General features: G+C 38.3%; 1 protein-coding gene across 1 annotated transcript in view; it reads right to left on the reverse strand.

The window, feature by feature from the left end:
* SLC9A9 (solute carrier family 9 member A9) overlaps positions 1-14,534 on the reverse strand; it is a 534,896-nt gene that overhangs the window by 185,718 nt on the left and 334,644 nt on the right. The window contains exon 12 of the mRNA XM_090275635.1: positions 2,552-2,705. Coding sequence (XP_090131761.1) covers positions 2,552-2,705 — 154 coding nt within the window. The remainder of the gene's footprint in view (positions 1-2,551; positions 2,706-14,534) is intronic.

The raw sequence follows: 14,534 nt of genomic DNA on the forward strand, positions 1-14,534 counted from the left end.
AATTAAAGAAGATACAAATAAGTGGAAGCATATACTGTGTTCATGGATTAGAAGAACTAATATCATTAAAATGTGGATACTATCCAAAGCAATCTATAGATTCAATGCAACTCCTATTAAAATACTAACGGCATATTTCAAGATCTAGAACAAATATTTCAAAAATTTATATGGAACCAAAAAGACCCCAAATAGCCTCAGCAATCTTAAGAAAGAAGAACAAAGTAGGAGGTATCACGATACCTGATATCAAACTATACTACAAGGCCACTGTAATCAAAACAGCCTGGTACTGGCAAAAGACCAGTGGAACAGAACAGAGAGCCCAGTTTTTAACCTATGCCTTTATGGTCAATTAATATTTGACAAAAGAGGCAAGAGCACACAATGGAATAAAGACAGTCTCTTCAATAAATGGTGCTGGAAAAACTGGACTGATACATGCAAAAAATGAAACTAGACCAGCAACTTATACCCTACACCAGAATAAACTCAAAATGGATAAGGCTTAAATGTATGTTGTGATACCACAAAAATCTTAGAGGAAAACATGGGCAGTAAAATCTCAGATATCTCACATAGCAATGCTTTTGCTGATGTATCTCCTAGGGCAAGGGAAACAAATGAAAACAAAAAACAAAAAAACAAATGGAACTACATCAAATTAAAAAGCTTCTGTACCTCTAAGGAAACCATTATCAAAATGAAAAGGGGCCACGATATGGGAGAACATATCTGCCAATGATACATCTGATAAGAATTTTTCCAAAATATATAAAGAACTTATATGACTCAACATCAGGAAGACAAATAATCAAATTAAAAAGTGTGCAAAGGACCTGAATAGACACTTGTTTAAGGATGACATACTGAGGTCCCAGAGACATATGAAAAAAATGCTCAAAATCACTAATCATCAGCCAGTTAAAACAACAATGAGATATCACCTCCCACCTGCTAGAATGTCTATCATCAATAAATTAACACAGAAGTGTTGGTGAGGATGTGGAGAAAAGAGAACCCTCATGCACTGTTGGTGGGAATGCAGTCTGGTACAGCCACTGTGGAAAAAGTATCAAGTTTCCTCAAAAATTTAAAAATGGAACTGCCTTTGGACCCAGTGACTCCACTTTAATATATCCTAAGAATCACTAAATACCAATTCAACAGCATATATACACCCTTCTATGTTCATAGCAGCATTTCTTACAATAGCCAAGACCTGGAAACAGCCTAAGTTCCCATCAATAGATGAATGGATGAAAAAAAGGTGTGGTACATTTACAGAGTGGAGTATTATGCAGCAGTAAAAAGAAGGAACTCTTACTTCTTGTGACAGCATGGACGGACCTGAAGACTATTATGTTAAGTGAAATAAGTCAGTCAGTGAAAGACAAATACCATATGATCTCACTTATATGTGGAACCGAATGAATGAAATAAACTAATGAGCAAAATAGAATCAGAGGCATAGAAACATGTAACAGACTGACAGCTATAAGAGGGGATGGGGGAGGTGAGGACTGACTGAAAGCAGGTAAAGGGATTAGTCAAAGAACATGTATGATTGACCCACAGACATGAACAATAGTGTGGGGATTGCCTGAGGGAGTGAACGAAGTGTCTAGAACTATATTGATGCTGGACTTAGTCTTTGTCTGTAAGAATCTTTTTTGGAAGTCCTTTTCCAATCAGATGGATCTTTTTCTTTCAGATATGGGTATGAATTTGCCTTACAGAAAATGGGCAGGGACCAGTGAGGGATTGTGGGATTGATCAAGATGTATGGCTTTGAGAAATACAATGTGATTTACCCAAAGTACTGTTGAAGTCTAGAATATGAAAATGATAATCCAGATCAAATAAACATTTAAATAAAGATAGCATTAAAAAATAATTTACCCATTTTTACAATTGTCACAAGTTATCCATTTTTGTCAAATCATCCACTGCATGCATACTTTAGGTTTACAGTAATCATCTTCCAGACAATGCTAATTGGAGGGCCTCTTACTGAATCCTTGACTCTCTTTTCCTCGGAGAAATTGTCTAACTTGTCTCTATAGTATCCCTCTGTCTAAACATATGGCTCACTAATCAAGTATGTTTAAGCATGTCCCATGTCCCTAGTTCTATCTTAAGTGCTGTCAGGAATTAAAAACAAATTCACTTTCTGCTTTTTCTGTATAAATTTTATTGTGTTGTGGGGATCTTGAGCATGAGAACTGTGTCTTACTGATTTTTTGTAGATTTTATAACATATCATAATGTACTCAATAAACAGTGTTGAGTGGAGGAATTGATAGATAATTTAATTCATTTCTAGGGACAGCCTGTAAACAGACATCATACTGAGAATTCAAGGACCACTGGAAAAGTCAATTCAGTTGGTGATAGGTCATAGTTTCACCTGTGACTGATGGTCAACTTTTTCCCAGGAAAAGTAGTGCAAGAACCTGCCATTGTACTTTTGACCAGTTCAGCAGTACCAGAACTGGGACAGCGCAGCCCTGCCTCCGCACGATTTCCTTAGTTCAACAGTGCCACTCACCTGATCTGAAGCCATGTCAGCATGGGGGTCGTCCCTCCTCCAAACACCCAAACTGTGAAGAACACAAGCAGCAGCGTGGTAGTGAACATCATCTGTTTGGGCTGAGATTCTGTGTCGCGAATAGCTAAGGCAAATGCAATGGCTCCTCGTAGACCTTGCAGGGAAAACCAGAGAGGGAAGGAGAGGGGGAGGAGGAGCGAGAGGGGGAGGGGGAACAAACATCTGCATAAGCCGTATTCTCTCATTCTCATTTAACTGAATTTATCTTTATAATATACTAACAAACACAAATACTTAAGTTAAACTTTTAATTTTAAAATAATAGTAGATTCACAGGCAGTTTTAAGAAATAACTCAGATTTACTATGTGCTCTGTTCTCCCAATGATAACATCTTACAAACTCTAGCACAATATTGCAACCAGGATTTTGACATTGATAAAGTCATGATCCAGTACATTCCCATCAGCGCAAAGATCCAGCATGTCATCCTTTTATGACCACCTCCCTCCTACACACCTCCTCCTTCAAACTCCCTCTTTAACTTCTGGTAAACCAGTAATCAATTTTCTATTTTTATGATGTTACCATTTCAAGAATGTTATATAGATGAAACTGGAACTGAATTTTTTTCACCCAGTATAATTCCCTGAATATTCATCCAGGTTGCTGAATATATCAATAGTTTGTTCCATTTTATTACCGGGAGGTATTCCATGGTATGGATATTTCACAATTTGTCTAACCATCCACCTACTGAAGGATATCTGGGTTGTTTCCAGTTTTGGGCTATTACAAAGAATGCTGCTGTGTGTGTAAAATAAAGTTTTCACATTTCTCTGAGATAAATTCCCAGAACTGCACAGAGACTTGTGGTATTTGTATATATTTAAAAGAAATTAGCAAACTGTTTTCCGGAGTAGCTGTACCACTTCACATTCCCATCAGCATTATAAGTCATCCAATTTCTCTGCATCCTCACCAGCATTCAGCGTTGTCACTATTTAAAAAAAAATTTTAGCCACTCTGATAGGTGTGGGTATGGTCATAGGTTATTGTGGTTTTAATTTGTGCTTTCCTAATGACTAATGATGTTGAACATTTTAAAATGTGCTTATTTGTTATCTATACCCTTGTGGGTAAAAAGCCTCTTCATGTCTTTACTTCATTTTGGAATTGGATTGTTGGATTTTTTGATTGTTAAGTTTTGAGAGTTCTTTAAATATTTTAGACAATATTCCTTTGATGGATATATAGTTTGTGAATAGTTTCTTCCACTTTGTAGCTTTTCATTGATGAACCCTAATCTGTTGATTTTTGCTTGTATTAATCATGTGTTTGAAGTCAAGTCTAAGAAGTTTTCCTTCAGTCTAGGTACCAAAATTTTTACCCTATTTAAAAAAAAAAAAATTTCCTAAAAGTTGTATAGCTTTGCATTTTATACCTAAGTCCATTATCATTTTAAATTTTTTTCGATAAGGTTGAGGTTCATTTTTTCATCTATGGATGTTTAATTGCTCCATCGAATAGCTTTTGTGCCTCTGTCAAAAATCACTTAGGTGTATTTGTGTGGCTCTGTTTTCAGGTTTTCTATTCTGTTCCATTGATATGCTTCTGTCCTTGTTCTAATAGTACACTGTGTTGTCACTGTAGACATATAATAGGCATTAATATTGGGTAGAGTGACATATTTTGTTTTTAAAATTATTTTAACTATTCTAGGTCATTTGCCTTCCCATAAAATTTTAGTATAATGATGTCTGTATCTAAAAAATAATCTTTCTGGGTACATTTACTTTTAAAGAATCAAATGTGCCAGATGATAATCAAAAACACTTGTAGCCCTGGCTTCTGTGGCTCAGTGGATTGAGCGTTGGCCTGCGAGCCAAGTGTTGATGGTTCGATTCCCAGTCAGGGCACATGACAAGGTTGCATGTCAGGTCCCCAGTTGGGGGCGCAAGTGAGAGGCAACCACACAGTGATGTTTCTCTCCCTCTCTTTCTCCTTTCCCCTCTCTCTAAAAATAAACAAACATACAAATAAATTATTTAAAAAAAAAATCCAAAACATTTGTAGACCCATGAAAATTAATAAATAAATAACACTGAAGAATTATTCCAGCCTGAGTAAATACTTTTACAAAGTCCATAATCTAAACTAACCTATTAAAACCTGCTTTTTCTTGTTTTATTTTCTTCTTTAATAACAATATGCTAATTAAATTTTTATGCCAAAATTTCAAATTGAAGTGTGATAACATTAATAAAAACAGAGATTTAGGCTCTAAATAGAAGTAAATAAAGGCACACGTAGCAAAGTAAAAAAATTAAAATGAAAAGTCTCTCGGGTCACACAAGAATTGCAAGATGTTTATAGGCCCTGTTATATCAGGTAACAGGACAAATAAACATTTTTAATGACAGCAAGTATAAGTCAAAGACATAGTGATTTGGTTATATTTATAGAAATCTTTAAATCACATATATAAAATTTAGTGGTCTACTTTTATAATATTTACTGTATCGTCTAGATTTCTAAATTTCCAAATCTTTATTCATACATTAAAAAAATTAGAAATTGGATACATAGTAGGAGGAGGAAAACTGTAACTAGCCTGGTTTTTATCCCTGGGATGCCAGCTTAGAATTAATGGTCCTTTATTATCTCCAAGCTGAGGTTATACAAGAGACAAGTGGCATGACATGAGATCCAGAGGACTAGACTAGAGACATTTAATATATTTTGCCTGAAACAAGAAAGTCTCAGAAAGAGAGAGCAACATGCACATCAATTATAAAATACCTCCAAGGAACAAAGTGTAATGGAGGAAGGAAATTATTCTAAATCTCCTGGTAGACAAGAAAATGGCCTGAAGATAAGGAAGATAACATTTGAAGTAGACATTAATAAAAAAAGTTCTTGTACATCAGAAATTCTGAACACTTGAGATGGCTGCACTCAAGAAGAAAAGTCCCCCACAGGAGATGCTCATGTATTGAGACCTGGCTGAGGACAAACGAGGGGAATATTAATAACCCTTGATACTGAGGAATAGTTTAATAGTGTTCTCTTCGGGAAATATAAATGGTGTCATTAGAGAATGAAAACTCAAGGAAACAGTCTTATAACAGACGTCTGTATCTGAGGAGAGACCTTCTAGGTCAAGGTAAAGCTTCTAGCACTGTTTAATCACAGCACAAGACTCAAGATAGACAGTGATTTTTTAATTTTCTCTTTTGCTCACGTTCAGATTGCTAGAAGTCCATAAAGGTGCATTACCCCAAATTAGGTGGTATTAGAAGTATAAAGTGATGAGAGTCTAATTATTGAATAGTTGTGAGTATATGTGTTTACTTTGAATTTTTGTGAGAAGGAAAAGAACAGAGATTAGAATAATGTTAAAACTTACTATATCATGCTTATTGTAAACACTTTCATGTTAGATATCAAGGACAAGAAAAAAACACAATCATTTATCTTCCAAAATATGTTTAAACATGTATTGCTATTATGTTAAACTGGTGTAACTATGTTCTTAAATTTAAATTATCTATACATGAATAGTTCTTGGTCTAAAATATACTCAAATGATACCTGTTATTCTGACTTCTAAAAAATATATATTATATATATGACTTCCTATATTTATAGGATGCAATGTAGAAGTCTCAAAAAAGAAAATGAAAAAGTTCAATCACTGCCTTGTACTTGTGGTAGGTTGAGAACTATTGCTAATTAGGGCCGAACTTCAAGATGTTGACAAGAGGCTGCCTTCTCCATATAATAATCACCTAAAAACCCCACAGAAACAAGAGTGTTTGGGGAGAAGGGACCATCTGTCTGGAGCCCTAGTCACATGTGGCCTGGCAGCGCAGGGAGTGTGTTACTGGAGTGAGGTTACTAAGTGCACAGAGTAAAGCTCATTTAGAACTCCAGATCAGAACTATTGCCTCTTTCCCACTCATCCTCTTTGATTCCAAAGTTATTTATCACACATTGAGGCCTAGGCAATTGTCAAATTAATGAACAGTCATTGCTTCATTCAATACATGTGTATCTTAGGTAGCCATTACAAATAGCATAGACTGAGATTTATCGCTCACAGTTTTGGAGGCTAGGATGACCTAGATCAGGGTGCTAGCATGGATGGTCAGGTTTTGGTGAGAACACTGTCCCTGGCTTACAGAAGGCCATACTCTTGCTGCATGAGATCATGCTCTGTGGTGTCTCCTCTTATAGCAGCACTAATCCTATCATAGGGGCCCTACTCTCCAAACCTCCCAAAGGCCCCATCTCCAAATACCATCACATGGGGATTAGGGCTTCTATATATGAATTTGTGGGGGTGGGGGCTTTGGGGGGGCACAAATCAGTCCATAGTAGTATGTATTGATTATCTGCTGTGTGGAGGTTCTGTGCCCGCTTAGCTTATTTTCTTAACAGAGGGGCTTTAGGACTGAAATAAATTACTTAGGCAGCAGCAAAATACTAGAAATGAAAAATTACTATTTACTTGGTTTCTTTTAGCAAATCACCATTTCCAAAGACCACATAGCATTTTGCTTAGAAACTCAGAAAATCCAAAACTCATTGTTAGACTTGTGTTTTGTTTCATTTTATGGGTACTTTGGGCCTTTGATTTTACTTTTCTCATTCTTCTTGTTTTCTGTACTTTTGGGAGTTGATAAACTACTGCATTTCATTTTAGATTGGTTTACTTTGCAGAGATGTGACATATTTCACATAGTTAGTTGGAAAGTTAGCATCACCTCGGGGGAATAAAAGAATTACCTGCAGTTAAATGTGGTTTCATTTAAAATTGTCCTCTATGGGATCCTTATGTTAATTATGTTGATGTTCTATTCATAACAATAGAAGAGTATCAAAGTATATGAACCAAGGAAAGCTTTCTAGCAAGAACCCCTGCTGCATTTTCCTGTTTATCTTTAAAGAGAAAAAGTGAAACTTAATCTGCTATGCATTTGCAAATGTGTTCTGAATGGTGAAGGTCACATACAGTTACATTTAAATCAAAGCAATATAAATGATTTTTATTGAAGGTGCAAAGCAATAGTTAAAAACTAAATATTTATTGAGTACTCACTATGTGCTGCTCAATACACAAAATGGTGTGGGTAGCCTAGGTGGGGGTGGAGGTGGGAATGAGAATTGGGGAATTAAGAGCACTATTCTAGGACTGATGGTCCTACAATGACACTTTTAACTGGTAAATTGTGATAAGGTGTATTAGAGATATAGAGTCTGCTTTACATGTGTAGTCTAAGGAGGAAGAAGATAAGATTGCTACACTTCACAAGAGCCCAAGTCATGACTGTTGTCAACAAATGTGTAATGTTTTAGGCATTGAAATCACTGGTGGGTTAAAGAGGCCTTTGCATTATGATTCATGGAAAAGACTGACAACTGCGGGGAGGAGGAGGAGGAGACTGATTGAAAGAAGGTAAAGGGATCAGTCAAAGAACATATATGAAGGACCCATGGACATGGCCGACTATGAGGGGACTAATTATGGAAGTGGGGGGCAGGCTGGGTAGAGGGGGTGAAGGGAGAAAGTGGGACAACTGTAATATAAACAATAAAAAATAAAGAGATCTTGGCATAAATTATTTTTGATACCTGAATGATTTTCTCTTACCCTAATTCTCTAGTTCTTTCTTCTATAATCTGCACCCAAACATTGCCTAATTTCAAGTGGTCTTTAGAGCTCAGCTGAGCCACGGATTTCTCTGTGAAGCTTCCTCTGAGGTCTGGGCCTGGTTTGGGCTAACATATTCCTAGTACAACTGGTGTTAGTCCTTTCAGGAAATTTATGACAGTACATTGTAATTGGCTGGATCTTTGTTTATCTACAACACCAAGAAAAACGCCAGCACATCATAGGTGCTCAATAAAATACTTATTGAACAAATTGTGGACTATAAAGGAGCCATATATTAAATCTGACAAGCTAAGGGGAGGCCTGCATGGTGGGCCTTGCAAACCCAGAGACCAAGAAACTAAGCACATAGTGAGACAGCACAGGGACTTACTTGGGCCCAGGACTGGAAAACACCACGTGACCAGGAAACCATGTTAAGACCAGGTGGCCAGAGGAATGCCAGATAAGCTGATCACAACAATATCACTTCCCCTTCACGCCATAATCAAAAATACAGAGGTAGCTGACTTTATCTTCCTCCTAACTGCCTGTTTTCTAGCAGATATAGAAACTACTGACCTGCATGTGCAGTTGACCAAGGTCTGAGCACGCTATGACTTTCCTGGGTTGGTGGTAGTGAACTGCACTACCATCTTGCCCCTATAGCACGGGTGTGACACACAGTTATCAGAAAATGCACTTGGAAAAGAAACTCACTCAATCCTGAAATTAAAAATTTTGCAAGCCCATCTTTTTCAGAAAGCCTGCCTTTGTCTTAAAATCCTGCTGCCCCCAGCTTCTAAAAGCAGCCAAGCAGAGCCAGCTACCCCCACTATCCAGCCAGTTCAGAGGAAACTTCCTTTCCTCTGTGCTGCCTCCTTTGTGCTTGAGGATAAGCTTCATAAAATCTGTCTGGAAAGTTCTCTGGTGATTCCTCTTAATTTCTATCTTGGGGAACCCAAGAACCCAACACTGGTAACAAAGGATGGTCTGAACATAAAAATTCCTAGCAGGTCATGGTGGGTGGTCACATCCTAGGCCTGTAGCTTCCTTGACAAAGGCCAGTGTTTACCTTAAGTAAGCCTATCTATTGTCTTTTTGCATCTAAGATAACACACCTTTGAAACACCATGGTAATGATCTTTTCAAACTTCCTCAGGGCAAACCCACCAGATCCTGAGACCACAGAACCTCTCATTGTTATCTTGTTCCCCTGGGGTCTCCATGTGTTGTAAATGTTAACTAGTAACTATCCTGTACCCACCAGTGTAAAAGATGTATGTGTCTCTCTGTTTTACCTTTTATCCAGTCCCAGAGATTTCTCCTCTTTGCTTTCTCCTGCCCCCTTAATCCATCACCAATGGATTTCATGAGATCCTTCTTTCATTTCCTCCTTTGATTTTAATATATAAAATAAGCTACAAAACTGCCATTCTTTGGAGCATTTTCTCAATCCGTTGAGATTTTTCTTATTGGCAATTGTCTTCAGTTTGGCTCAAATTAACTCCGATAAGACATTTTCTTAGGCTGGATGCCCTTTCATCAACAAAATCAATTAATGAATGAATGTTCTGATTTTCCATTATTCTAGGTTACATATGAAAAAGTGATTACTACTTCATAGATTAATGGAATGGTTCAGTAATTGTTCCTTCACATTTAGTTTCTGCCCTTTTCTTATTTATTGCAACCCTGAAAGCTTTATATTGAGAGTCAAGAGACCTGGGATCTGTTCTGAGGACTGTCCCTGATAGGCCGCATGATCCTAAACAGGTTGTCTCATCTGGATCTGTGTTATCTTATGTGTACACAAAGGTCTTAGGACTAAACTTCTGGCCTATAACTAGAAGTATGCATCAGAGTCAGCGGTGGAACTTACAAACATGTGTAGCCATTGACACTGGTGTCCTAACTCTAGAGATGTGGATTCAGCAGAGAATGGGTTACAGGACAGCTCAGGCTCCTCTGACTTCCCACTGGATCACCTTGGTCCCAGGCTCATTACCTCACACCTCGACTGTGCCCTCTGGTCTCTTGGTCTCACAGCTCTTCTCCCCCTCCTTCCAGACTATGCATGGCCTGTTGAACAGTTTCCTCGAAACCTAACTTTATGAGGTTGTCGTCTGACCCACCAACTTTAAGTGGCTTCCCACAGCCCGTAGAAACCCTTTCATCAGAACTGCACCCCACTTTTTCCATTTGTTCTCTTTTTCTCCACTGAGAACTTTTCACACCAAGAAGGTGGTCCTCTCTCTTCCCATAACAATTGTTCTCTGTACCCCTGTGCCGTGACCCCACTATTAGCCCATTGCGTTGCCCTTTTCTGCCTCTATTCCACCCTCATTAAGTTTTTCCTGTGTACCATAAAATATATTGCTCATGCTACTTAATATTGTTTATGTCATTTAATGTATTATTAAGTGATAGTCTGAGATAAATCAGTAGTTTAATGTGATCTGTTATTTACCCTTAATTCTTAATCTTTTAAAAGGTTGGAATTAGATCTTTCTTACGCGGTTCTTATCTCTCATAGTACCCAAAACATGAAACTTAGTAAATGCTATTAAATTGAACAATTGCAGTGGTTTTAGATCCTCTAGATATGAGGTGGTGGTATTCATGTATTCATTTCTTCATTCATTCAGGCTCCAGGGGATAGCAGTAACCAAGAGATAATCTCTGCCTTAAAGGAGCTTCCAGATTAGTTTGAAATGAAATATATACAAGGTATATAAAATATGAGGTGGTACCAAAGTAGGGTAAGAGGATAGAGAATGTATTCATGTGAGGGGTGATGTGGGGGTGTTTAAGTGGTTGGGAAAGCCAACCTGGTTAGGTGACATTTGAACAGAAATTCTAATAGAATGAGAGAGGCCGTGTGGATATCTGAAAGAACAACATTCCAGGCTTCTGGGACAGTAGGTGCCAAGGCTCTGAGGCAAGGATGTGCCTGGCACATTCAAGTAGCAGCAAAGGGGCTGGTGTGGCTAGACTGGAATGAATGGGGGTGAAGGAGGAGGCACATGGAAGGAGAAAATGTCAGAGTGGTAACAGAGCCAATTAATGTCGGGCTCTTGAAGAGCAAGGCTGAAAAACACGTTTCCAGGCTGGAGGTTGGAGGCCAGTGAGAGGCTGCTGCATTTGTTTGGGCAAAAAATGAAAGTGGATCAGACCAGGGTGGTAGTGTGCCAGATGCTGGAATAAGGTCGAAGGCCAAGAGTAAACACTGGTGTGCTGGAGGAGGGGTATGAGAAGAAGAGAGAACTCCTAAAACTTATGGCCTGCACAAATGGAAGAAGTAAGGAAAACTGTGGGAAGAGCATGTTTGGGTGGATGGAGATCAAGGATTTGCGTTCTCGCCATGTGAAATCCAAGATGCTGGTCAGTTTCAAATGCAGGTGGAGAGGCTCAGTGGGCAGTTGTATCTCAGAATCTGGAGTTCAGGGGAGAGGTCAATATACTGGAGACAGTGGAAAGATGGCTGGAAAATTTAATGCTTGAAAAGTGTAGGAAGATAAAAGTTTATTATAAAGTAAGTTTGTTCTTGCCTCAGGGCCTTTGCATATGATGCTTTCCACACCTCCAGTGTTCCTCCTGGGCTGCCCCCTGTTCCTCATCATCTCAGATCTCAGAAAGGTTGCCCTCACTTTCTAAGTGCCCTCACTTGAACCTTGATCTGTTTTGTAAGTCTTTTATTGCACTTACCACTGCATGAAATTATTTTAATTTTTTATTTTTATCTTTATTATTATTTTTTATTCTTTAACATGTAAATTATAGGATGATTGGCATGTTTATTTTTTACTTTTTAATCCTTATTTTTTAATCTTTAACATCCGCATCCCTTTACATGAAAGCAAACTTGGTGAACAGGTGCTAGAATGCTGCCTTTCATAGAGTAAGTCCTCCTTAAGCATTAGATGAATGTATGAGTAGATGAGTGAAAGGTCATATTTTGCTTTTGAAACACAACTGGAACCCAAAAGAAAATGAGCGGCCGATGAACAGCAATGCAAAAATGTCTCCAAGAAACTAATCCATTCTTTAAAAAGACACATCCTTCAGATGAATTATTTTGCTCCCTTTCTTTCCATTTGGGATGTAATATACTTAAATTCTTTTTTTCCTCTTTTATTTCAAGTACTATGAAGGTGTTGATTTCAAAGATTTAACACATTGTTATTAATCTGATAAATCAAACCTTAGTTTGGGTGTACAATTGAAGTATGCATTGCTTTTACTTTTGCTAAAGTCCCATGACTTTGCAAAGGATAACTACTTGTAGCAAAAATGTTGGTCTTGTTCAAAATATATTTTCTGGATAGTACAACCTTGCTGCACAGTTTCATGTTCAGTTGAACATTATTTTGTCACGTGGATGCAAAGCTAGCAGATTGTGTTCGTGGAAAAGCCTTCTGCATTCAAAAGTAAATTGACCTTTTCTGAAAACTAAGTCTGTGTTACATGAGCAGAACTTTCTTTCCTTCATCTCTCTTCCTGAACTTAACTCATTTAAACTTAAGGCCACTGAGGAGAAATGTGACATAACTTCAGTATATATTTTGCATAATATAAAGTTTGCATATGCCTTGGGCAGCCGAAAAGGTAATGATAAATAGGATTAGCTCTGTCACTGCTCTGAGTCAACATGCATAGATGCCTCTGGTTTTGGAAGTTTATTTTTATTTTGGTAAGGTGGATGTGGTAGTAAACTGTAAAATAATTTTTGCCTTGCTGAAATCTTCAACAAAGGGTTTTAAGAGAAAGGCTAACAGAGGCCAGAAGAAAGTCAACATTCTATGAGCAGTATCCAACTTATGGTCAGGTTGTGTTCCAAAAGACAAGTTATGTTTTCTGTTTAGACTAGAGGTTCTTAACGTGGGTGTTTTGTCCCCTAGGACATATTCCACAATGTCCGGAGATATTTATGGTTGTGGGGAGGTCTGGGAGGCATTACTGTTAACCTAGTGGGTAGAGACTAGAGGTCCTGCTAAGCATCCTATAATATACAAGACAGCCTCCACAAAATAGAATAATATGGCCCCAAATGTCAATAGTTACTGAGATTGAGAAACCCTAGTGTAGACATTGGGTTGCTTTTCCCAAAGGAGCAATGTTATAAATGGTGATAATGTTTCTACCACAGAGGGCTCTGTTGACAAAATGGCTATTTGTCCACCAGAACCTATTCTTGACGTCCACAGTATGCTGCTATAACTGCATACACAACATTTTCTAGCATCTCTTGCAGCTAGATATAGCTATATTACTGATTCTTACCAGCAAAATGAGAGCAGAAGTGATGCGTGTTACTACTGGGTCAAGAATTTTAAGAAGTAGTTACTCCAATTTCTCCTTCTCTTTCTACCATCACAATGAGTTCCTCTAGCAATTGCTCTTAAACTTTAGCTACACCAGAATCACTTGGAGGATTTGTTAAACCTCAGCTTGCTGGACTCCACCTCGCAGTGTCTGACTCAGTGAGTCTGGGTAGGGCCTAAACTTGGGCATTTCTAACAAGTTCCCAGATTGTGCTGATACTCCTGAGGCAGGATAGCAAAAAGCTAGAAAAGTTTCTTGGCAAGTGGAATAGGGGAACCTGAGACAGAGAGCTGAACAAACTGTCTGAGCAATTTACACACATTCCAGATCATGCTGGGGCAGACCTGCCTTAGTCCAGATCCCTCTTTGGTGACATTCTTTGAAGGTAAAACTGATCAGAGAATGACCTATAGGATCGTTTTGATGCATCAGTATATTAAAGGACACACCTGGAAAGCTGATGAATATTCTATTGAGATCCTTCCCCCTAGAACTTCCCTAAAATTCCTGCCTTTAGAAAACAGATAAAGTCCCTTACGATAAAGGACCCAGTGCACACTGTCTCTCTAGAGCATGCCCACAACTTCTTTTCTCAGGTTTATATCTTTGCTTTTTATCCCCTAAGATCTAAGGGTCCACACGAGTCTTGCAACCAGGGGAGGAGTGGCCAGCAGCACCTTCCCTGGACTAATCCCCTGAACCTGTCTCCAAGGGCCCTTCTTTTGCCTCTGTAACTTGTCTCTTGAGTCCATGCAGCCCAGCTGGCTCACTTCTGCCTCTGTTACTTTCTTTCTGAAAGGCCAAGGCAGCTTTCTGAGCAGCATACTAGAATCTTCTCTTTGAGTGTAATTTCTCTTTGCATGCTAAATAAACTTTCCCTTGTACTGGAGTTCTTGTCTCTGAATTCTTTCTTTGCCAAACTCAAGAACTGAGAGCCAACATCACTGGTAACATTCCTAGTCCAGGGATAACACTTTTAGAACCCTTGGTTTAGGGAATTATA

The sequence above is a fragment of the Furipterus horrens genome, unplaced genomic scaffold, assembly GCF_987537825.1.
Source record: "Furipterus horrens unplaced genomic scaffold, mFurHor1.1.pri manual_scaffold_1, whole genome shotgun sequence".
Taxonomy (NCBI): Eukaryota; Metazoa; Chordata; class Mammalia; order Chiroptera; family Furipteridae; genus Furipterus; species Furipterus horrens.